Consider the following 24815-nt stretch of genomic DNA (forward strand, 5'->3'; position numbering starts at 1 on the left):
TTCAATAAGCAATCCTGAAAAATATTTGGGGGTGCTTAACTTTTTTCCAGGTGTATATAATGTCTTTTGTATATACAGTTTAAATTATATATTGCATCACCCATTTTTAATGTACAGTTATAGATATCTTAAGTTTCTTAATAATAAAAACTACAAATCTTTGTTGTTCTTTATTGGAGTCACAAAAAGTTAATTTTCAAGTATAGTAAAAATCTGCAGGTATATTTCTCATTTTTGAAAATCTTGGAAATGACTAAAAATTTTAATATAAATGAATTGGATGGCTAGAGAATCACTTTACCAAAAATATGACCAGATTAATATTAAATACTGAATTACACTTTTCAGACTTTGGCCAAGCATGTAATGAATATCCACATGAATTCAAATGTGACAGATGAGAAAACGGTAGAAGGAGAATTGAGTTTAAATACACTCAAAAAGTTCATAACTTACTGCAGAAGGTAAGAAATTTATGAAAGTTATTGTTATATTACAGATAGGTTTTTCTGTCTAGTTTAACCTGAAATATCAAAATACATTTTTGTAAGTGGTTTTCTGTTGCTATTTTATAATTGCATTAACCCTATGGCAATGGGCTTATATATTTTACATGCCCTTCTGACTGCCATGTAACCACTATGACTCTAAAAGTACTTAATGAATCTCCACAAAATTTAGCAAGCTTTCAGTAGACGTTAAAAGTCTTGTAGACAAAAAACTTTAGAATTTTTATTCAGGCATTTTTACTAAAACTTTGTCCATAATTATATGGTGTCAGTGTTGACTGCTACAAGTGCCAAGGGATTTTCATGTTAAAAATACTTTTCTTCATCTGAAAAGTTTCAAATTTCATCTGTATAGTCCCTAAAACCTTCTAAAAAAATATCACACACACGTTTCAGAAGCCCCCCAGTGGCACAGCGGTATGTCTGAGGACTTACAGCGCTAGAAACCGGGTTTCGATACCCGTGGTGGGCAGAGCATAGATAGCCCATTGTGTAGCTTTGTGCTTAATTACAAACAAACAATCATTTCAGAAAAACTTGATATTTTATCTGTTATTTTCTATGCTATAACTCTACAGAGTCAGTCAAGGATTATGTTAGGAAATCTAAATAGCCCCTTTTTTCTTTCTGGAATCACTGCAAATTCTAACAGGAAAACACAATTGTTAATCCTAAATAACTTAAAGCTAGTAAAAGTATATATATCTATTGATACTTAATTTTATTGTTTTATTGCCTTTTAAATGTGTCTAATTAATGATCCTGTCACACAAATTGTAAATCACTTGATAAACACGCAACTCTTGATACTCTTTTGAATTACATAAAGCATGAACTCCTCGCGAACATATATCGTGAATAATTTTTATGATTATTATTCTTTACGTAACCTAAGAAATTTCTATATTTTAGTTACTTTTATGACAAAAAATAGCGAATATACATGAAAAACAAGAAATACAGTACTTGCCTGGGCCTTTTGTTTTTACTGTCAACTCTCTATGAATCTTAACCCTACTTTTTCGTATTAATGGTACTACTGCATTAAGTAATATTTTATTTAAATACTGAACCTAAGTACACAGAATAATAACATGTAAAAAACAGATGTCTTATAACTATCATTTTACTGGGTTTCTAACCAGACAATAAGAGACATTAAAAATTCTGCTAAGCTCCTTAATCTGTTTCCTGTGGAAATAAAGTTTGAACTGGAAGCAAAATAGACAATTCTCTGTACAGAAAACAACCTAATAATACATCATTTTAGAGATTAAAATTGGCTTTTTATTGGTTATGAATAATATAGTATTAAATTTCAGAAAGAACTATTGACAGTTTGTGAAAGAAAGGATGTGACAGGTGGGCATGGTAAGAGGGGTTGGATTATCTTATTTGTGGCTCTGTAATCAAATAAGATTGAAGGCTATAAAAATTATGATTTGCCTGAGTAATAACTATTTTAAAAAGAATAACTTGTGTTAAATTCCGCACTTTTCGGAGTGGTAAATAAATTAGAGAAGAAGGAAGAGCTAGAGAGAAAATGTCACAATTTTTATACTAGGGGAGATTAAGGATTTTTAATATTTCCTAATATAATAAAGAGCTTATAAGTTGTGTAAAAAAATATATGTATATTTATTCCACAAAATTTACAATTTCTTAGGAAGGAGGAGTTTGTTACACTCTTCAATAAAATTATTTCTTACTTCATTTTGTATATGCTAAAATATTTTAGTCTGGTTTATTCTGTAATAATTAATTCCACTAATTAACTCCATTTTCTTCCAACTTTGGATTATTGAATTCCATGGTGGATTGTTCTTTATGTATGAGGACTTAAAAATATGATCAATGATTTATTAGCTGCATTTTTATGCCAAGTTTATTTGTATACCATGATATTAAAGTAGTTTAATTAAATTTTAAATGTAACTCTCTAAAAAGTTGTGTTATGTGCACTTTGAAAAGTCTGATTGGAAAGGGTTAATAACTCCATTAAACTTTGAAAAGGTGAAAGTCTAAGATATAAAAGAAGTCATTTTTAAGTTTGGATCAAAATGCTTTTAGAAACTATGTTGATAGATAATATTTTAAAATTTCCTCCTTGTAATTTTAAAAAACATTGATAACTTATTTTTCTAGATTAATGAGAAATTTTTAATAGATGTATTAGTGTAACCTTTACTGAAAATAATATGTTGATAAAACTTTGATATTTTTATATTAAATAACAAATGAAAGAAGTGAAAATGTGACTGAGGCTCTCAACAAGTACGAGGTTCTAACTTAAAGTTCAGTGGGAAGAAAAAAATACAAAGTTAATGGGTGTGTACATTTCTTTGTGATAGTCACAATATTTATTATACATGTTGATGGAATACAGAAGCTAGATTTCTTGCCTTTTTTTTAAGTTTGAGAAAGTAACATTAGTGTTTGTTAAGTATAAAATAATCATGCAAAACTTTGAAAGCAGCAGTGTGACTGTTCTCAAAATGATGTTGCTTATAATGATATTTTAAGTTAAGTGAGAGTATGAGAATGCTTTTGGTAACTTATTATCTGTAATTCAGTTGTTTGCACTGCAGCAAAGAGAGATTAATTTATCAGTCACTCGAGCCTGTTGTTACAGTTTAAATACCTGATCATCTTGCTTATGACCAAACTATAAGCTTCCTTTTTCAATTCATATTAACTATTGATCCTAATTGACATTTTCACATGGTATTTATTATTATTTAGCATTGAAACAAAGCATAGTTTTACTAGTATAAGTGTTATGTTTAACTTGGTTTCAGAGAAGACATCCAAAATGGCTTTTTGAGAATTTCAATTGATCTTTAGCCTCTTAAACTGCCAAAGCAACTAGAATTTTGCATATCATACTGTATTGCAAAATTATCAAATTTGTTTTTGGGTGTGAGTTTTAACAAAATATTAGAAACATTACCAGTGACAGAAATGTTTCACACCTCTGAAAAAGACTGCTTTCTCTTATATAATGAAACATTTGATGTTTTAAAATTTTACAGTCTACACTATTAAAGACATCTGTAATTTTGAACTGAACACAGATTTCTCCTTTTCACCACTTGATACTCAACTATTCCTTTACGGGTTGTACAAAGTAGAGCTGGGAAAGTAGTGGTATTTACTAATTGATAGGCTCATTAATTTATTACTTTCATCTGATATATTGGTATGCATCCTCATAACTATTTGAACACTGCATTATTCTAATATGGTAATAACGCTATGACAACTGCATATTCAGTTTGTAGGATCCTATCATTATATTTCATTCCAAAAATAAAACTAATAAATGAAATTGTATAAATTTGACATGAATGTTCCTAAAAATATGTAGTTTCAGAAAAACTAATAAAATATTTAATTTTTATTTTTGCTACTACTTCAAATACAAAAATTCGTTATTTAATGCATTTGTTTGCAATTGAACATTGAATAGTTCACTTGCAAGGTGATTTTAATATGAAGTATAAAAATACTATTTGTTATTTTACAGTTTTCACATTTGATTTGCATAATCTCTATAACCTCATAAATGAACACAAGTTTTAAAAGTCAATGTTTATACTTTATTTTCCATCTTCTCTACTATATCACTAACTCTAGTTATTATCATCAATGTACAGTGCAATGAAATGTTTAAAATTAAGAAATAGAATTATTTACGTACCTATTAACTCTTTGTAGTATACTTTTTAAACTTTTATTTTTTGTAGGCATAATTTCCTGTCTTTATCTTTTCACGTACAGTTTATTTTTAATTTTCTTTTCTAGTTCTTTGTCTTTTATTATTTATGCCAATATGTTTCCCATGCAGAAACTTGCTTCACTAATATTTTGCACACACAAATGATGTCATTTTATTTATACACTTTCACAGTCCAGGCAACAAGTTAAACTTATAAAAAATTATTAAGTCTTTCAAATATGATTTTTAAAACCCAAATAATACATAATTAACTAAAATATAAAAGTAAAACATAAGTGCAATATATCTATCAAACAAATACATATAAAATGACTATGACAGACACCTTGAGAGAACAATGGACTTATCTTCATTTCATCTTATATGAAGACAAAAGCAAACACTTACATTTACATTAATAACATTCAAGAGCAAAATCTGTTTTTTCATAGCAACACAGCTTTGACTTTACAAGTGAGTATGGCTGACCTTGAACCAGGGAAATATCTACAACTGTTTCTTGGGGGGAGAAATCTTATAAAGGACTTCAGAAAGTAATGTAAAACATCTGTATTGTGTGCTTTGGCCATCTGAAGGAAGTGACTGCATTACAAACACAGTTTTTTCTCAACCAGCACTTAAAGTTGAGAAATTTTAAGCATTAGCAGATCTTGTTACAACTTAAAATAGTAGTTAAATAAAATTTTACAAATATAATGACATGGACTTTGACCCGTGACCCATGTCGATAATAATGACTTGAACACACATTGAAGGTGAACTTGTGGATAAACTCTGTTGATTATGGCGTTTAGTGAATATGAGCCTGTGTATGGTAGAGGTATCATTACCTGTAGCTTTTGGATGTCATACATCCCATGCATACCATATCACTGGTTTCTTTGTGAGCATGCCTAAGATAATGTTGGGGCCTTCGTGTTGTATCTATAACAAAGCAATTGCTGAAACATTTATGTGGAAAGAGGTGGGCATGACCACTATGTTTGAGTCAGGTAATTTGGGTTCATAATTCGTAAGTTTAAAAGTATTTTGTGAAATACAGTTAGTTCTTCTGAAGATTGCCATTTGCATATTTTGTAAAACACTTTTTTGTATGAAAGTATGATTTTTAACATCATTGGGGCCTTCAGTGTTGTATCTATGACAAAGCAGTTACTCAAACACTTTAAAACTAACTAAGAGGAAAATAATCAACTGATTTTATTTATTAGGTAAACACATATTTATTCAGAGTAAAAACCTAGTATTTTTGGATATTCTTCCAGCCTAAATTTAAACATTATTTGTTTTTGTAAAGTAAACATTTTGTAAGTTATAAATTTAAAATTTGAAAACCTTTACAAAATGAATAAACTAGAAATTTGAAGATAACTTTTATATGTGGAAACATCTGTTAGCTGAGTTCTTGCACAGATCTTAAAATATAACGTTGATAAACAAAAACATTGGCACATGTAGATATGTAGATCTTGAAAGTCAAGTTGTTCAAAACTTGAAAATAGTGTTGATAACTAGACCAATTGTTGGTTGAGATGTTGCAAAGGAAATATCTGTTGAAGCTTTTTGCCAGACTACCCAGGTGTAAAAATTCTTGGCTTACAAAATTACTGCCCAACCCCAAACTAGTTGGGATTGAGGTCCTTATAGAAAAGAAGAATACTAGTTAACTTTGTAAAAGTTAGTTGTAGAGCACTGACCAAATTTTCTGTATTATTAGCTAGAAAAAATATTTTCATTATAATAATAATAATATTTTGGATTAACCATTGTTGCACATATAGTACTATAATAACCTAAACAAATTGGAGTTGAAATAACATTAATATATTCTGAAATGATTAGCTTGGTCAAGTTATAATCCACTGATTTCAAAGCTTATAACTTTATTTCAAGTAATATTATAGATATGAAAATAATAATAGGTAATAACAAATATTTTGGTTTATTTAATTAAATTTAAATTATGATTATTTATAACCATATTTAGGAAAAAAATTACAACACAGGTAAACAGTACGCCTGTTTTCAAAACGTCTTTTAAAAGTCATTACTTATACAGTCATACCACTTGAATTTTCACTATTTTAGATATCAAAAATGCAAAAAAACATCTTTATCATAAGATATATTACTTCTAAATGGAAAAGCAAAATTATAACTAGTTTCTGTTGTAAAAGTTTCAGATGTCCAAAATGATACTAATTTTGATAAAAACAAATCTCTAAAGTCTAGATGCACTGTTAATATTTCTGGAAAAAGCTAATATGCAGAATTTACCGAAAAAAGACGTCCACTGGTCTCCTTACACACTTTGATAGCTTTAGCCTATTTACGTAAAAAATGAAACCTTGTTACATGCTTACTAAACAGAGCTCACAACCTGTGCTCCATGTATCGTAATCTAAACTCTGAAATTTTCTGAAACATAACTGCTACCCACAACACTTATTAGAAAACATTACCAACACTTTCCTAACAAAGAAACTCACAAATCCAATTAGGATACCAACTGTACCCAAACTTACTATATACCCATGTCTTCCTTATACTGGTAAACAAAACTTAACATTAGAAAATTAACTTAAATGCATACTTGGTCGTTACTACCCTCAAGTGGATTTAAGATTAGTTTTAAATCCACATCACACATAAAAAAAATTTCCCTACTAAAGATCTCCTCCCCATTCCTTATTGTTCCTGGCTTGTCTATTTTTGCACGTGTGGAGACTGTAAGGCATCTTATATTGGCAAAACCAAATGACATTTAAAAGTCGGAGCCCATGAACATATGGGAATTTCCATCAAAATGCCAAAAAAAATTTAGTAACCCCTGTGCTTCCTCTATACGTCAACATAGTGAAGAAACAGGATATATACCTCTGCTATCAAATTTTTCTATCCTCTGCAAGTCTAATACTGACCTGGAATTATTGATTAAAGAAACCCTCCACATCAAACAGCATTCTCCAACACTGAACAATGTGCAGTCTTCATTTAAATTATACATTTTTTAATATTTTCATATTACTGATTTTACTTCTTTTTTTGTTTTTGTGTTTTCTTGCTGTAGTTTCTCCTCATGATTATTTTTTGTGTTTTATTTGTTTAATTATTGTTAAATTTAGCATTTGTGATAAATAATGTTATTTATAATGTGTGTGTGGTTTGAATAATGATAAAATTAAAGCAAAATGTAATTTGTAATTAAACTTTTTATGTTATCTAAATTTAATTTATAATTTTTGACAGGGAATTTTTAAATAAAAAAGTTTCAGTCTTCACTTGTTTGTGTCACTTGACACCTTTGTGCTTTTATTTTCTATCTAAACTTTTATGAGTGTTGGAGTGTCCCACTAATTACAGATTTATACTATAGATACTGACAAACCATAATATAAATTTATAACTTTCAAACTTTTTTGCTTCATTGAGATGTAAAAACATTGTCTTGCAAAAAAAAAAAGTCATTAATTTTCTCTGACAGTGTTTTTGGATTATCTATGAAAAAAAATAGAAAGAGTAGTATTTTCTTGACAAAATTTTTTATGGTTTGTTTCATTTTGTTGTTCATAAGGAGATATGTGGCCTAAATTTCATTGTTTGTAATCATGGTATAAAGCTATAAATTGCCAAAGGAATGTTTTTAACCTACTTATAGCTTATTTAAGAAAATAGTACATGTATAAATTTTTTCATTAACTTTTGTATGAGTATCTCAGATATAAAAATATAACTGAAGGTAAATAAGAAAATGATTTGCAAAAATTATTTGTGATACTCGACATCCTATATCAAGGAAACAACACACAGGTGTAGTGTGGCATGATTACAACTCGTCATTTCTTTTACAAAGATGTCTGGCTGCGATAGATGGTTTTAGTATTCGTAAGATCATCTAAGTACTGTTATAAAAAAATAAAACTAAATAGAACCAGATGTGAATAAAATAGTTTTACTGAAAAACAATTTTTATTTGGGAGGTTCTGTATGTTATGAAATATGAACTGTAGGATGAAAAAAAATATTTTTATTTTTTAGGATGAAATTCACCTTTCACTCAGATTGACTTTATAGAGGCTACATAAATTTACAGATAAATCTTTAGTAGAAATATTTTACTAAAAAGTTTGATTTTTGTTTGTATGGCAAAGTTAAAGTTTATTTAAGTTTCCTGTAGTGCACAGTAGTAAATTGTAGTAAACATTATTTTTCCAATATGACATGTTAACTGAATTGATGTAGACTCCAGCTATGTTGTTAGACTCTTTTAAATCTGTGTCTGCTTATTCAATATTAAACAATAGTTATTAATTTCTTTAAAAATGGACAGTTCAAGTACTTCCCTAAATCCACACTTGCTTATACGTCAGTTGCCTTCCCTCTAGTAAGCACTTCAAAATTAGTGACAGCAGGAATAACCTCAATAGCTTTGCAATAACAGGCAAGGCAAGCAAGTTTAGTAACAATGGGAATTGTACCCAAGGCCCTGAATTCAAACCCCCCTACCCTGATCTTTATTTAGGAATAAACAAATATAATGGGAATATTTTGATTACTTGGGTAGTTGGAATAATCAAAAACAGTAACAATTGGAAACCCTAAATTTGTTTAGTTGATTATTTTTGTGACATTAATAGATTTAATCATAATATTAATTAATCAGTTAGTTTGTGGAACAGTAGTTTCTGCAAAAGAAAGAAAATTTAATGAATTTATTTTCATCAGTATTAAATAATTTCTTCACTAAATATGGGAAGAAAAACTGGTTTTCCCCCTATGCTCATAAGCTTTAGATAGTTAATAATCAACTCTTTCTGTGTTTACATTATGCAAAATTGCTTACTAGTTTTTCTGTAAAAGCAATACTCAATATTTCATTCATTGTAGTAGAATAGATCTTTCCATTTCAGGGTGTCCTAGTAAAGTTATTTGCATTGTACAAGAAGAAAATCTCGTATGCTGCCATTATAACTGATTACTGCTTTGCTGATCGTACTCAATCTGATATCTATAATTATATAGGTATCAGTTTCATTTTCCATTCCTGGAAAAGATATTGAGATCAGTTTTAGACTGTAAACTCTCCTCTCTTCATCAACATCAACTTAAATTAGCATAATTTTGGGGCCAGGATTAATTCTCTTAGTTAAAATAGCTTCTTGTTGGGTTACTGCTAGTAAACAAGGTTTGAAACTTGTGGTGGGCAGAGCATGGATAACCCCGTGTGTAGCTTTGTGTTTAACTACAACCAAACCTCTCAATAGATGTGCTTAAAAGTATGAAGTGTCTTTTATTCTCCAACATTCCAGTGGTTCTGACTTCTATAAAAACAAAAATACTCCATTTGAAGTTTATGAAGATTAGTCCTTAAAGTTGAAAAATGCAGTTTTTCATTTTTCCTTGTTCAAGTCAACCCTTTTGAACTTGTCTTTCACATTTGTGAAGACAGCTAGTTGTTTGCCAACTGTTGAAAGTATCTCCTTCAGTGGGAACTCTTTCAAGTTTAGTTGGTTTTTCTTAAACTAATTTAAAAAATATATTGCTCTCACAGGAAAGAAGCAGGATACTGTGTTTGGCTGCCCAGGTTCAGCTCATTCGAAAACAAGTCTAGAGTACCATTTGTAAACACTATAGAAGTTCCATGTTTTTGAAAATAGGAAATCATAGTTCCCTGCAGACAATAGTTGTGTCTTTTCTATGTTTGACTGAGTAAGGTAATCACACTGGCTAAGAGTTGGATGAATTACATAACCAATCCCGATTGTCCTAGCATTTCCCAATAAAAGTGTAAAATCTCATGAGTATTGGGTAGATTTCTTTATTGCTATCCATGACATGTGCACTCATCATGTTTTGAAGTGCATTTTGCATCCTCAAAGATTGTCTAAGTAAGTATGTCAACACCCTCAAGAATTTTAGTAGCGTATCAGTATGCAATATTCTTATCCCCTTGTTATTTCTAGGTTGTTGAGAAAAGTAAAATTAGGTTTGTTATTGTATTGTATTCAACAGACAAGCCTCTTGAAGCATTTATGTGCAGGATCAAAGAATGTCACTGCATGCTATTGATGAGACAAGCCAAAGAAAACACCAAGTATGGTTGTTCTTCACAGATCAGTAACCCACTTTCTTTTAATTTGACTAGCTAATAAAAAAATGAGAATATACTTTCCTTGTGTGCAGTCATTTCCATGCAGGAATAATGGTTGAAACTCCAAATATTAGTTGATTTACATACATGTTTAAATTTGCTGAGAATATCTTTGGCATTTGTTTCATTAGGAGTTTTTGCTGTCTTGGTCTGATGCCTTAAATCCTTTGTGGCAAAACAAAAATACTTAAAATCAGTTCTGTAAATGAGGTAGTAATTTTTTTAATGTTGTTCTTGGAAAATGTAATGGTAACAAAATGGAAATATGTGAAGAGATTTTAATTCTGAGAAAAAGCTTCAAGAGTAGTTGGGACAAAGTTTGTATGTCATGACGCTTTTCAGTTTTGCATTGAAGATTTAATTAAACAATGTTATCAATGTATTTCAATAAATTTGCTATAAAAACTTAAGTTCTAATTAAAATTTTTATATTAACTGAGGTTGAACTTTAATTCCAAAAATAGATTTTTAAATATTCATTTTTCTGTGTCACATGACACTACTAAGTTCTTATTTCTCCTCTTCAGAATTTTCAAGCATTAAAAATAGGCTGCTGCAGTTTCCCACCAATTAGAAAAAAAATTGTATATAATTACAAGCAGAAACCTAAAATTTTAACAGTAATTTCTTGATTTCTTTAAATGTTTGAAGTCCCTCTCGAACTTTTGACATTGTTTTGCTAATCAACTTTACATAGCTAAATGTGCTTATAACCAATAAAAAGAAAGTTTCTCCTCTACATGAATCCATGTCTTGTCTGTTTTTGCACCTAGGTTATTCACTTGTAAAGATGTCTTTCATTCAATGGTCATTGTTATTCTGTCATAATTTATTTAACCTATTTATAGTTTACCTCTAAAACAGAATAAATTATAGTAGGTTTGGGACATTTTAATCTTCTTATGTTCTAAAATGCACATTTGAAAGCTATATGAAGTTTGGTTTGGACACCCAAATTTGTGAGGTTTATGAGAGTATATATATACTCAATTATGTAATGAGTACTATAAATATTTTTTTTTATGTGTATATTGTTTAATTTGTTGTGGTGTATTTTTGAACAAAAGTAATTAAATGTAAAAATTATAATCTTAGCATAACCAGACAAACTTTAGTAAATAATGGTTGGAGATGGCTTGAAAGGGTAATGAAGAAAAACTTTAATATAAGTTGAACATAACAGCAAATGTACAATGTCATCATCATCATTGATTTATAGGTAAGCTTCAACCCACTTTGTGAAGTTGGCTATCCTCTGCAGTGAAGACTCTGCAGTTCTTAGTTGGAGTGTAACCTGTCCCATCTGGGTTTGCCTATTGGTGACACACACCCTACAGTGCTCTTATCAACACTGAGCATCTTAACTCACTTGCAGTCAGAAGAACCACTGTCAAATGTTAGTACAAGTATGGGTTACACCTTGTTTCCCTCCAGTCTTTGTTTTGGGCAAAGTCTGGATTATATCTTGCAGAAAAGGTCTGAGGAAGATGTGCTGTAGCATTGTCAGAGAAGTATGTATTACAGGTTGATAGCAATGGTACAGTACACTTTTTTTCCACTTGTAACTACTTATGTAGAGCCACAGGTTACATGCATCTGTGCTATACTCCTCTACTACTGTTGGTTGGACTTGACCTTTCCTTATCGCAAGAAGTGGCCAAGCAAGAGCACGGTCTTTCAATTACTGGAACTGAAGCTGCTAAAGTGTTAACTTTGGTATCCATCTACTTGTAGAGTCTTCTCCTTTATGGTTTCCATTTTCTATGGCAGAAATCACCATGATTTTAACTACTACACAGTGTTCATGATCAGAACACATTACAAGAACAAACAACATCTCACAAATGTGGCAAAGTAGTCTTCCTGGTTTTAATTTTACAGGTCCAGGTGATGAACCACAACAAAGTCATAATCTTGTAATACATTCATTCTATGTGCTATTGTCCCTTCTAGATTTTTTAAATTTACTAACCATTTCAGTGAACTGAAGTACTTTCTATTATAGATGTAGTAGTAATAGTATTTTATGAACAAAAACTGAAAGCAGCACTTTGTACAACATCTGCATTTGTTAGGTGTGAGTGTATGATTAACGTACGTAATTATACATTGTTCTTCATCCTGCAACTGCAATAATACTGATCCAATTTTGTTGTTGCTGGTATTGACAACCAATAGAAACTGACAGTATTGACAGATATAGGCAAACAATGGAGGATCCATTAAAGCGAACTTCAGGGACCAGAATATGTGGGCACGTTCCTCATCCTGTTCAAAATTAGCTTCCACTTTCAATGGTGCTGGTATTTTCAAGAAATTGGCCAAAGTCATCAGTAATATGATGCAAAACCAAGGAAACTGCAAACTTCTTCCTTTATCATGGATAGATGCTAATCTCTCACTGTAGCTATCTTAATCGGGTCCATTGACACTTCATCTTTCTCCAGATTGTACCCAAGAAATTTCACCTCTGTTCGAATGAGCGAACACTTTCCCATTTTTGAATTTTTATTAAGACTACTACTTTCCCACAACTGGCTGAAGACTGAGAATGACAGTTTATATATAAAGAATTATGGGCTCTAGTAAAATATCTGTTAATAATTTTATTTTTCTTAAATTTGATACAGTTTATTCCTATATCTTTGTGACCTATTTTCACTAATATCCCTTTTATAAAGGTGCATTTTATTTTTAACGTACTGTAGTTTGAACCTTAATTTTGTCTATAATGGAAAGTGTATATGCACATACACAAATAAACCAGGTATGTTAACTTACTTGCTAGAATTATAGAAACCAAAACCAATTCATAGATTATGATTAGTTCAAAAATTAGAGATAGGCTAAGATTGGTTTAAAAATTACAGAGAGAGCAGTCTATTTTTAGCATGTTTTTCTTCTAATACTTCCCAGTAATAGCTACAGCCATGCTTAGGCAGTGAGAGAAATATTTGAAGAAGTCAAAAATTATATATGTATTTTTTTTAAAACAAAGATTTAAAGTCAATAAAGTGGAAGTTAAGATACTAATATAAAACTGTAATTAGGGCAAATTTGCATCCTTATAAACAAAGCAGTTAAAACAATCTGAGCCAAGAAATTGGATTTTTCTTCTTTTTTTTTTACCTAGTTGACTATAGTTACAATATGACTAAAAATTTGCATATTTTATCCATTTACTTATTGTCGTGAAAACTTCATAATGATGTGTTATGAAACAATTACTTAAGCTTCACTTTATTTTGTTTAGAAATTGTGGACCCAGGTTGTCAGCAGAGGCAGGAGACAAATTAAAGAATCGGTATGTACTAATGAGAAATGGTTCAAGAGAATACGAGCAGGAAATAGAAAAGAAATCAAGTATCCCAATTACAGTAAGGTATGAATAGTCCAGAAGGTTGCTTTTCTTTTTAAGTTCATATTATTAATTCCAGATAGATTAATTCTCCATAGTAGGTGTTTTGCTTAGATTTTACGGAAATAAAACCAGGTACGTAGCAGATACAGATAACCACTTATTGACGGGAAGCCAACATTAGTACTTCAACTTGTACAAATTTATTTTATAGTCTTATGTAGTGTTTTTAAGTAAAGCCATATACATGCATATATATCAACGACTTTATTATACTTAAAAATAATAGGTTTTTAGAAATTAGTTATGGGTTGAACTCATGGAAATTTTAGATTCTGTGTGACTGCATTTTTTAGCTGTAATTGCTAAGATTAGTTCATAGATGTTAACAGTAATGATTATATACTCTTGGAGCAGTTGGATTTAACATATTTTAGACATCAGCTGAAATATATTTAAATTTTATACATCATAATTCTCTAAATATCAGAGACTACTTGTACTGTCACAGTTGGGTGTTTGGTGTCCTTTACATGAAATCTTTCAAAAGGTTCTTTGATGTACTTGGGTAAATAAACCTGCTAATTTATAACTAATTGTCAAGCCTTCTAAAATACTATCACTTCGTAGGGTTCTATAGGCCAAAGCGTCATCTTCCTATGGAAAACATACATTTGCAGAAATTTGGACAACCAGTATATATTTGTGATTTGGGTTCACATAGTACCCAACTTTTCAATTAACATAATAGTGACTTAACATTCACAGTTGTATGTTTGAAGTTAATATATACACTCACCTATTGGTAACTATTAAGACTTCATTGTAACATGGTTCAATTTGCTTGTTAATTTACATAACATCTATAATGTAAATATTGTCATGTGTAAATTTATTAACTCTCTTAACGCGGGTTCCGTCAATTTGACCGACCACGTGACATCTTTGTATTCATTAAAAGTGTTTATAGATTTGATACTACTAACTTTTAATATAGTGTGTATATCTTCACAAAATTTACCAGTCTTTCACATACAAAAAAAAACATATTTTTAGTGAAGTATTTTAAATAAACTAGAAAAGATTTGTCATTGAATATATCGAGTATTTATTTTGAATAGTCTGTGTGCAAAGTGGTTTTTCATGTTAAGATTAAAAATACTTTTTCTATCTCAAAAATCATTTGTGTAATCTGTAAAACCTCATAAATACATTTCAGATGCTTGTTTTCAGTAAAACTTATATTTTGTTATTTTCTCCACCCTAACTCTAAACAAGGTTGGTCAATTTGATCAACTTTATAACCACCAAAAAAATCTTCAGATAAATTAATTTACCGTCTTTTTCATTCTAGAATGACTTCAAATGTAACATGAAACTGCATTCGTTTATCCTAAGTAGCTTTAAACTTGTAAGACTATACATCTATTTATGATTAAATTTTATTGTTTTATTGCCCTTTGAATTGTGTCTAATTACTATTGCCATTATAAATTGTAAATCACTTGGGGAAACATGTAGCTCATGTTACACTCTTGAGTTACCTTATGCACAAGCTGTTTGTGTGAGTGCCTTGTGAAATATTTTTATTATATTATAATATTATTATTTATTTTACTTAGTCTCAAGAGATCCTTATTTTTACATTTTAGTTACTTTTATAATAATAAATAAAGAATAAACACAAAAAACAAGAAAGTAGTTACCCAAGTATTCTTTTCTTCTTTTTCTTCCTTTTTTTTTTGTTGTTGTTGTTGTCTATTATCTATGAAATTTAACCCTACTTTTTTATACTAATGGTAGTAGTGCATGAAATAAGTTTTATTTAATTAAATAATGCATCAAAAACCATAAAATAATAACATGCAAAAAGCAGACAGTTTCCTCTAACAATCACGATTTTTCTGGCTTTCTAACTATGTGACAAGAGTCATTACAAATGTATCCAAGCTAGTTGTTACTGTTCCCATGGGATGAAAGCTGTACTTCTGGTGAAGTTGACAATTTTCTGTTCAGAACACACCATTATACAATATGTCATTTGAAAAATGAAAACCTTGGCTTTCTATTGGTTATAGGTAATATATAATTAAATGTAAGAGAGAATTATTAACAAATCCTGAAAGAGGTGATGTGACTGATGAGTGTGGCAGGAGCAGCCTTTTTTTCTGTATGGTAGCTCTGTAATTAAACAATATTTAAGGCTTTCAAACTTATGGTTTGTTTGAGCAATGATGATTTTATAGTCAATAAGTTACATTGAATTTCATAGTTACTGGAAGGGTGGCAGATAAAATAGTGTAAAGAAGATACCTAGAGAAAATGTGTCATGTGTGTTACATTTGGGGAAATTCAGGATTTTTTGTTGTTATTATAAAATTAAGAACTTAACTTATGTACTATTAATATATAGATTATTAACTAAGATTTTATTCTATACTAATTGATATAACATAGACGAAAAGTAGTTTAATAAAATTTTGAATGTAAGATACCTAAACCTTGTATCATGCATAGAAAAGGATACCCGTGGCATTAGGGTTAAAGCATTGTGTGTGTGTGTGTGTGTGTGTTTTATTATATATATATATATATATATATTTTTATAGGTACAAATAATTGTTTGTGGGCTTAGTTTGATGTTGTAGGTAGTAGTTTTTGTTAAATTTGTTTTATATATGTGGCTTACAATTATAAATAATCACACCTAGATTAATAGAAGAATTTTATTTCTTTTCCTATGTGTTGATGGAAGTCTTGCACAGTGAAATTAAGTCAATTCACCTGATATGCAAGAATTTGCTTATTCATCAGAAAATGTTTTTTGAAAAAGAAATTTTCTGTGTTAATAATTAACAAATTATTTTTAAAAAATACCTTTGAGTGAAGTATGTTCAGTAAGAAACTGATTTTTCAGCATGGATTTAGATAGTTAGACCTGCTAATAACAACAGATTTGCTTGGGAAGTAAGAAGAGTAATTTGAATCTGATAATCTGAGTAAGTTTATCTTGTGTATGTAAAATAATTAGACTGGACAAGTTTGACAAAATGATCACAACTTCTCTTGAACTAAACTTAGAAAGCATTCCTGAATTCAGCAGGTAAATTTTGTTTCTTTCTCTGGTTGAAAGCATCAACTTGTGACCTTTGATCTTTCACAGCATTGGTTGGCTTTGATATTCAGACAACATCAACTCAGCCAGCAGAGGTTATTGCAGTCACTAATTCTTCTAATTTGGATACTGTATGCTACTGTAATATCGTCTTGAGCAGAATAGACATTTTATAGTGTAGAGGAAAAAGCAACTAGAACAAGGCACTCTCAATAACTTTCTGGACCAGGTGTTTATGATACAACTGCATACACACCAAATACAAAAGCAAGTATAAAATGTGATATGCTTGCATATTACACAGTTCATTCCTTCTCTCTTTTATGCCTGTTCTAAACACAACATTTAACTTTTAAACCAATAAACTTTAAACTTACAATATGGTCAAGGAAAATGTGTACTTAATTCTTATAGACTTGTACACACCACATGTAATTCATAATTTTTTTTAAAAATGACTTACCTTTAGTTCCAGGACAAAATTTCTTTAATTTCATATTTTATATTTAATTATAATGATAAAACACAATCTTTTAATATACTTAAAATTAAACACAACATCAAAATACAAATTTCAAAAGAAAGCACAATTTTAATTTGAGCTCTAATATACTATGCATTAAAGTCCCGTGGCTTTAATCTTTCAAATGAAAATTCAAAGTAATGCATTATTTAACACAAAGAATGCCCTTTAACAATAAAAAAACATTCTCTTTATCGTAAATATAGCAGTGTGTAAGTACATACTTATAATTTCAAAAAGTAAAACTACAAAAGGAAAAGAAGTAAAGAAAATGCAGAGATACCTTGGCCACCTTAAATGTGGATAAAACCTAAAATAAATAAATAATAAAAACCTTCATTAATCAAGCATTTTAATTTCAAACAATGAGCCATAGTTGACCCCTGTAAAATGGTCAGTCTAATTTAACATTCAAATGAAATGGAAGGCCCTTTTTAAATTAATAATGAAGGCAGTTAAACTATACTCAAAATAAAACTGTGTTTTTGCAACAAGTTTTGTGTTTCATTTTGAGCTAAACCAAAAATTAGGAAAAAATGGAAATTTCACCTGAGAAATTATGGAAAATAGGGACTCCCAAAAACGTTGTGAAAAGGTTGGAAAGTAGGACACATTGGGAGACCTGGTGTAATGTATACATTGCTTCCAATAGTTCTTGACAGCTCAAAACATCCTTACAGTCAATAATCTTTTTACCACCACACTACCTTAACTTTGATCAATCCCACCCATTTTCATTGGGAGCCTGACTTTGGCATCTTGTCCAGCAGACAGAGCTAGTGGTTGCTCCATTTGCACCAACACCACATCTGGTTTGCTGAATACTTCTAGATAAGTTTCGGTAACTTCCTCTCCTTCATCATGTAGGTCTGGATGACTCAAGATCATGTCCTTTTCCCCTGGCTCATTGGTTTCCTCTCCAGACTCCTGGTCAAACCACTACACCAAAGATTTGTCTGTGAAGTAAGGATGCAGTTTATTGATGTATTCTACGTGTTTTCACATGCATTTGGGTCTGTTGTAGTTTGTATATTACAGTACAAACTTGCCAGAGTACCAAGCATGGAACGGTTCATCTGGATCAAAATTACTGTCATGTACCACAAAAATATCCACTCTGCTTTTGAACCTTTTTCTTTCACATTCAATCATAGTACTTCTGTTAATGTGCATCCTTCTGGAGTTGTCAGGCAAAACTGTGTGCTCCACTTTTGTTAAGCTTAGCCACTTAATGTATTCTTAGGATCATTGAAAAATCATACATCATGTTCACAGGGAGTATGTGGTTGAAGTTGGAATTTCTTCAAGTGCTCCAAATTATGTCATCCAGTTCTCAGCTAACACATCTCTGATGGTCTGTGCTACCACATCAACTTATGGATAAGATTTAGCCTACTTCATGAAGTAGTCTACAGCAACAAGTATGTAGCAGTGAACTAGCAATATTCAAGGCTGTCCTCTGCAGAGGAGGCCTAACATTTCTCTGTTTGGAGTTTACCTTGTCTCGTATGATTTTTTTGTCACTCATGGCTAGAACTGCTGTCAAATGTTAGCATAAATGCAGGTTACAACTTGAAACTTTTCAGTTTTTATGTCATGCAATGTCCAAGGTATTTCTTGCTGCAAATCTCTAGGGAGCAATTGGCTGCAGCACTGTCAGAGCACCATGCCTCATGGGTTGATTGCAGTGGTTCATTTGGTTGAAGGGCTGACATCCCTGCACTTGGGACATTCCCATGCATGCTCAGTCCTCACCCTCAGTAGCCATTGAAGTGTGGAAGTGCTGATTTTTCCTGTTACATATTGATTGTACAATCCACTGTTATTTCTCCTGGCAAGTCTTTCCATCACTGCTTCTTCAGCATCTCTGGAGTTGTGCTTAAAGATTTCCCATAGAGCCTTCACACTCTGTTTTTTTGTGGCCTCAACTTGCTCCAGTGAAAACATCACCAACCAGTTTGTCTGCCCTTTTATTTCCTTGGACCCCAGCATGACCAAGAAAAAATCTCCATACTAGGCTCTTCACAAATGACTTTTGCAGAAATTGTAAACATTCCACAAGGAGCTATCCTGTCTCTATTTTACACAGCATGCTTTGTGAATCAGTGACAAATACTACATGTCTAATCCTCAAGCCATATCAGGGCAGCTGTTGCAGTTTTAATCTCCATCTGCATGCTTGATGTCGTGGCACTATATGACACACTTTCTTTCTATGTAAAAATGCTTAAATTGTAAATAAATGTACCTATACAAATCAGCTATTTTTTCCTTTTTTGTGGCCTGTATGGGAGAGCATCATCATGATGCCCATTCTTAAAGAGTTAAACTAATATGAACGTTATGCTACCATATTTGGTCAAAAGTACTTTGATGGGCATAAATAATTTAAAATTAAACTTTACAATGACAGAATGTGGTATTGCTCACAGAATGATAGGTTCTGATATTTGTTGTGGAAGAGGATGTTATAGCATACTATACAAGATTCTAATTTTTTTAAGTTTTTAGACTAATTACAAATAACTATGTATAGTCATATACATCAGTGAAAATTTGTATAGAAATTATATACATTTTTTCAATTATTCTGATTGTGAAATCTGGGTTATTCTTATAAATCATTTTCATATTAAGACTGCATTTTACATTTGTGATATTACATAAGTTATCAACAGTTTTTCGTTAGTTCTTATGTTAATTTTTGCTAGGCAACTTGAAGCTATTATTCGGATTTCGGAGTCTTTAGCTAAGATGGAATTAAAGCCATTTGCTACAGAAACGCATATAGATGAAGCACTTCGTTTGTTTCGGGTTTCAACACTTGATGCTGCAATGTCTGGTTCTTTAGCTGGTGTGGAGAGTTTTACTACTGCAAAAGAACATGAGATGTTAATTCACATAGAAAAACAGCTGAAAAAACGTTTTGCAATTGGATCACAGGTGTCAGAATACAATGTTATACGTGATTTTCTCAAGCAGGTAAGCTTTAATTTAGAGTTTAATACAGATAAGTCTATACAAGTTTGTTTTTGTTGTTTTTCTATTAAAAAATATAAAACTTGATTATAAATCATAAATTAGAAATGGATCAGAATATTAGAATAATATCATCAACACTTTAGAAAGATGATGAAATGTAATTAACACATGCTGTAGATTGGTTGGGGATGGAAACTAAAGCTATTAAATGTCACTATATAAGAAGAAAATATAAAATAAACTTCTACTAAACTTCATTTATTTAGGTAGAATTGGACAGGGTAATCAATCTTACTTTTGCCAGAAACAAAAAGAAAAAAAAAATCTAAATTTCATTTTCATGAGTATATAACTTAGAACATAAATATCAAAATTATAATGATTTGTTTGTGTAATCTTGGATACATGAAATGCTCTTTTAATAGTCATTTCCAGCATTGATAGAGCAAAAGATACTTGTACATTTGAGGCCTGAAAAGTTGCTAGAATTAGGAAATTTGTTCATATAGTAATAACATTGTAAGATAAAACTAACATGTTATATTAACTTAGTGTTTTCTATCTTTTTAGTGATTTCTGGAGTTCATTTATCTCTGCACCCAGTATTTTTTTTCTCAGTTAGTATTGTAGAGTGTAAAAGGTGAAGAATTGAACTTAACTTTTCAGGAATGAAAGCAACTGAGAAAACTGTACTTTTTTTTTTCTAAAACATAAAACAAATGTATTTATAGTAAGCACGGTACTTCTATTGCTGGAAATTTATTGAGGGGTAATATGCATTGCTTTACTAGTGGCACAGTTCCTCAAAAGTAGTCACTTCAAAGTAATGTACAGCAACCTTTTGGTTATAGTCTTAAAATAAATTAGATAAAATTTCTTCATGTTTTAATACTGTGGTATGTGGGATATATAATTGATATATAATTTTTCAAAATATTACTGCATATTGAGTATTTAGTCTTAATATAGAAAGTCAGTCAAGGGAACCACTAAGTTCCTGTTGTCTAAGTCACTCATCGGGTCATATGCGCTTTCAAGAAGGAAAGATTGCTGTAATGTAGAGCATACTGTATAAAAATTGATAGTGACAGTCGGGAATTCCTGTGCATCAATGTTGGGTAAATTGTAATGAGAGTTATTTAGAGATTTTAACAGATAAGCATGCAGATGGCTCTCACATGAAGGCACCATATGATACATTTCTCTCTTTTTTTAGCTTTGATTGTGTTTGTGTCAAAATAAAGATAATTTAAGTTGTGCCTAGTCTCATTTGGTGCTTTTGCTTCAAATTCAGTCCAAGTTAAGAGGACTTAGTCATTTTCTACTGAGTCTTCTGAGTTATTTTGCAGGTCCTACCTTATTAACAAAAATCAATGAACCTAAGAATGCCACAGAGTAGAAAGGAACAAATTTGGTGCCATGAGCACAGTATTTGTTTTCATAGAGTACTTATGTTTCTCTTGATAAGTGTCTTGCCTATGCTCTTCTGAACTCTTATTGAGTCAAGGCTTCACACTTGAGAAAATGTTTTCAAAGTCAAAAACTTATGACCAAAAAGAATAGATAGGCACTGAGGAGCAGTGATACTGCAAGAGCTCATAACTTCTATCTTGGTATGACCAGAGACTCAAGAAGGAGAATTGCTGATATCTGGTGCACTTTTAGTGGCTCATGAGGTTTTTCACCCAAGGTTTAACATCAGTGCACAGGAGACACAGACTGACAACCCTTGCAGTAGTATGAGGTCTAGCAAGTCTGAGACTAGATGGAACTGTCTTTACAGGACTGCCAGGCATTCTTTGACCATGATAGTCCAAACAGACTGTTTTATGCCACCCTTAACTGTATGAGAGCGAGAATGGAGTTGATTAAACGACCTCTGCACATGCTTCCTTGGAGCAGTAAGAATGTAACCAGCTGTGTAATACAGCTATCACCTTTGAGAGGCAAATAGAAGTTATGCTGAAGGTGCTGCAGTGGGAGGGATGCCTAGTCTGTATTGACATAGGATATCTCACGAGTGACTGGTTACCATTGTTAATGCTCCAGAAATTCAAGGAAGAGCAACTGAAAGACTTAAAGCTAGCATGGGTATTCCTCCTCCACAAGATAAACTCCAAAACAAACTTTTCATAGGTAACAAACTTTAATAGGTTAAATATGCTCCACTAAGTAAAATAACCCTTAATATCAAAACTCTTTATAAACATGTTTTTCTGGGAGTTGCATCATCTGTACAGTATTATACATACCTGCAAAAAGTGTATCTGACTATTTGCAAGAATTGTAAGATGAACAAGAGAATTAACATGCAAAAGTATGGATATGACAGTCCTATTAATACCTGCTTGTTATTTCTCAAAATAAGGAAGTTTATTATGTCTCTCACTTAATGTAATATCTAAGTGTCTCTATAGTTATTAGTGGTATGTAGTTCATTGCATGTTTCAAAACATGTTAAACAGTTGTTTAGCATCGCTAGAGATCAATATTTGGAGAATCTATTTTTCCAAAGAAAAAAAATAATGATATAATTCTTGTAAATAAACTGTAAAAAAAATCAAATTGTGTGTTTGGAAAACAAAAACATGAAGTTTATACAAAAATGCTGGTGAGCACAATACAATACATTATTCACAAGAGCTTATTAGCATAATAAGGATAGAATAAAAACAACTATCTTTTAATTAACATAAAGTTATTGTGATCGTTACAATATGGATTTTTTGCTTGATATAATTTCAAATTACTTCCCATCAAGTTTATGTTTTGTGTTGCAGTTCTTTACAAAATGTGTTTTGCAAATAACCCTTTTGCAACAGAGGGCCCATACTTGCATTTCACTTGTGCAACAATACTTACTACAGTTGAGATTTCTTAATATACCCTTACAAAAAACTGGTAAGATTTTGTTAAAGATTATAAGTATCTTGTACACAAAGAATGACATTATTTTAGTTGTTTCTACTAAACGTATGTTATTTAACTATTTTAATTATTTGCACTAAAACTTAATTGTTTTAGTGCAAGGTGATTTTCATTTTAAGTATAAAAATACTCTTCTTCATCTTATAGTTTCATATTTCATTTGCATAACCTCTAGAACCTGCTAAATGAATAGCAAAAGTTTTTTTAAAGTAAATGTTTATATTTTTATTTTCTTTCTTTATCATATTACTAACTGTAGATGTTGGGATCACCATAGAGTGCAATTAAATGTTTAAAATTAAAAAAGAAAAAACGGATGTACCTTTCAAAATGTCTTAGGATATCTTAAGAGATCTTCTTTTTGTTATATTGATGATTTCAGGTCTTTTCCTTTTCACATAGTTAATTTTTAACATTTTATTTTCCTTTCTTGTCCTTTACCTTTTATTACTCATCTCAGCACAAATCATAGGTGCCTTTCAAGCATAATTACAATATCTTCATTAGAGATGTACAAGCCTTAAGCAAACTTATCTTCCACTAGTGCAAGATCTTAAGCCTTGGAAACTGATGCAAAGTATGATGTATATTTAAAAAAATGCTTAAACCTTTCAATTATGCATTTCACAATATAAATAATACATGACTAAGATATAAAAGTAAGACCTAAATACATTTTAAATGTCTCTCTAACTATAACATTGTTTATGTTGGCTTATAGTGTAAAATGAGCTCTTTCTAATGACTATATACATGTATATGTAGTAACTACATATAAGTTATATAGTTCAAGCCAAAGTATTGAAGGTGGGAATGGCACTTGTCAGGGGTTGACAAAATTTAGTACTTGTTTCTACTCCATTCAACTAGAGGACTTTGAAATTTATATATCAATAGGGCAAGTTAAAAGTACTTAATTGTCTAGACATATGTCTACAGAATTGGTGGTATATGAGTCAAGACAGGAAGTGTTAAAGTTGATTTTTTTCTTAGCTCTTGGGTCATGTGACAACACAAAACTGAAGTTTAAGTATTTTTTAAAGATTTCTTTGGAAATAAAGGAATTAGAACTTGTATAACATAAAACTTCAAATTATAACATACATTATAATGTTAATTTCATTCAGGTACATTGATGGTAAAGTTGTTTGATTAAATTTTGAATGTAACTCAGTACCGGTACTAACTTTCTTAGTAGGCAATGCAAGTGTGCATTTGTGAATTGAAAAAATGATAGAGAACTTATCTTTTAATGGATTTCTGATTTTATTTTTATAAATAGTAGCATAACATTCAATTATTTGTACAAAATTGTATTCTTTAATGAAGTTTAAAGAGAAATTTAATGAAAAAATTCCTAAAATAAGTTTTAGACTATAAATAAGCGCCTTCTAAGAAGAAATGTTTTTTTTTCAAAAATTTTTTAAAGATATTTCCTTTCACTTCAGCACTGGTCCTGCCATCTATGATTGGTATCTAAACCTTTTTGTAGTCTGTTTTCTTTATAAAA

At 30.6% G+C, this 24815-nt stretch overlaps 1 protein-coding gene and 1 long non-coding RNA gene across 2 annotated transcripts in view; one reads left to right on the plus strand and one right to left on the minus strand.

The window, feature by feature from the left end:
• Positions 1-24815, plus strand: part of LOC106459449 (DNA replication licensing factor mcm5-A-like) — a 107892-nt gene that overhangs the window by 74026 nt on the left and 9051 nt on the right. The window contains exons 12-14 of the mRNA XM_013919072.2: positions 349-464; positions 13653-13781; positions 20107-20377. Coding sequence (XP_013774526.1) covers positions 349-464; positions 13653-13781; positions 20107-20377 — 516 coding nt within the window. The remainder of the gene's footprint in view (positions 1-348; positions 465-13652; positions 13782-20106; positions 20378-24815) is intronic.
• LOC111085772 lies at positions 6591-15882 on the minus strand. The gene is made up of 4 exons (XR_002610571.1): positions 15872-15882; positions 13177-13183; positions 10417-10420; positions 6591-6666 (listed from the first exon to the last, which is right to left on the minus strand). It is a non-coding gene; the product is annotated as an uncharacterized LOC111085772 (long non-coding RNA).

Source organism: Limulus polyphemus, unplaced genomic scaffold (assembly GCF_000517525.1).
Source record: "Limulus polyphemus unplaced genomic scaffold, Limulus_polyphemus-2.1.2 Scaffold610, whole genome shotgun sequence".
Taxonomy (NCBI): domain Eukaryota; kingdom Metazoa; phylum Arthropoda; class Merostomata; order Xiphosura; family Limulidae; genus Limulus; species Limulus polyphemus.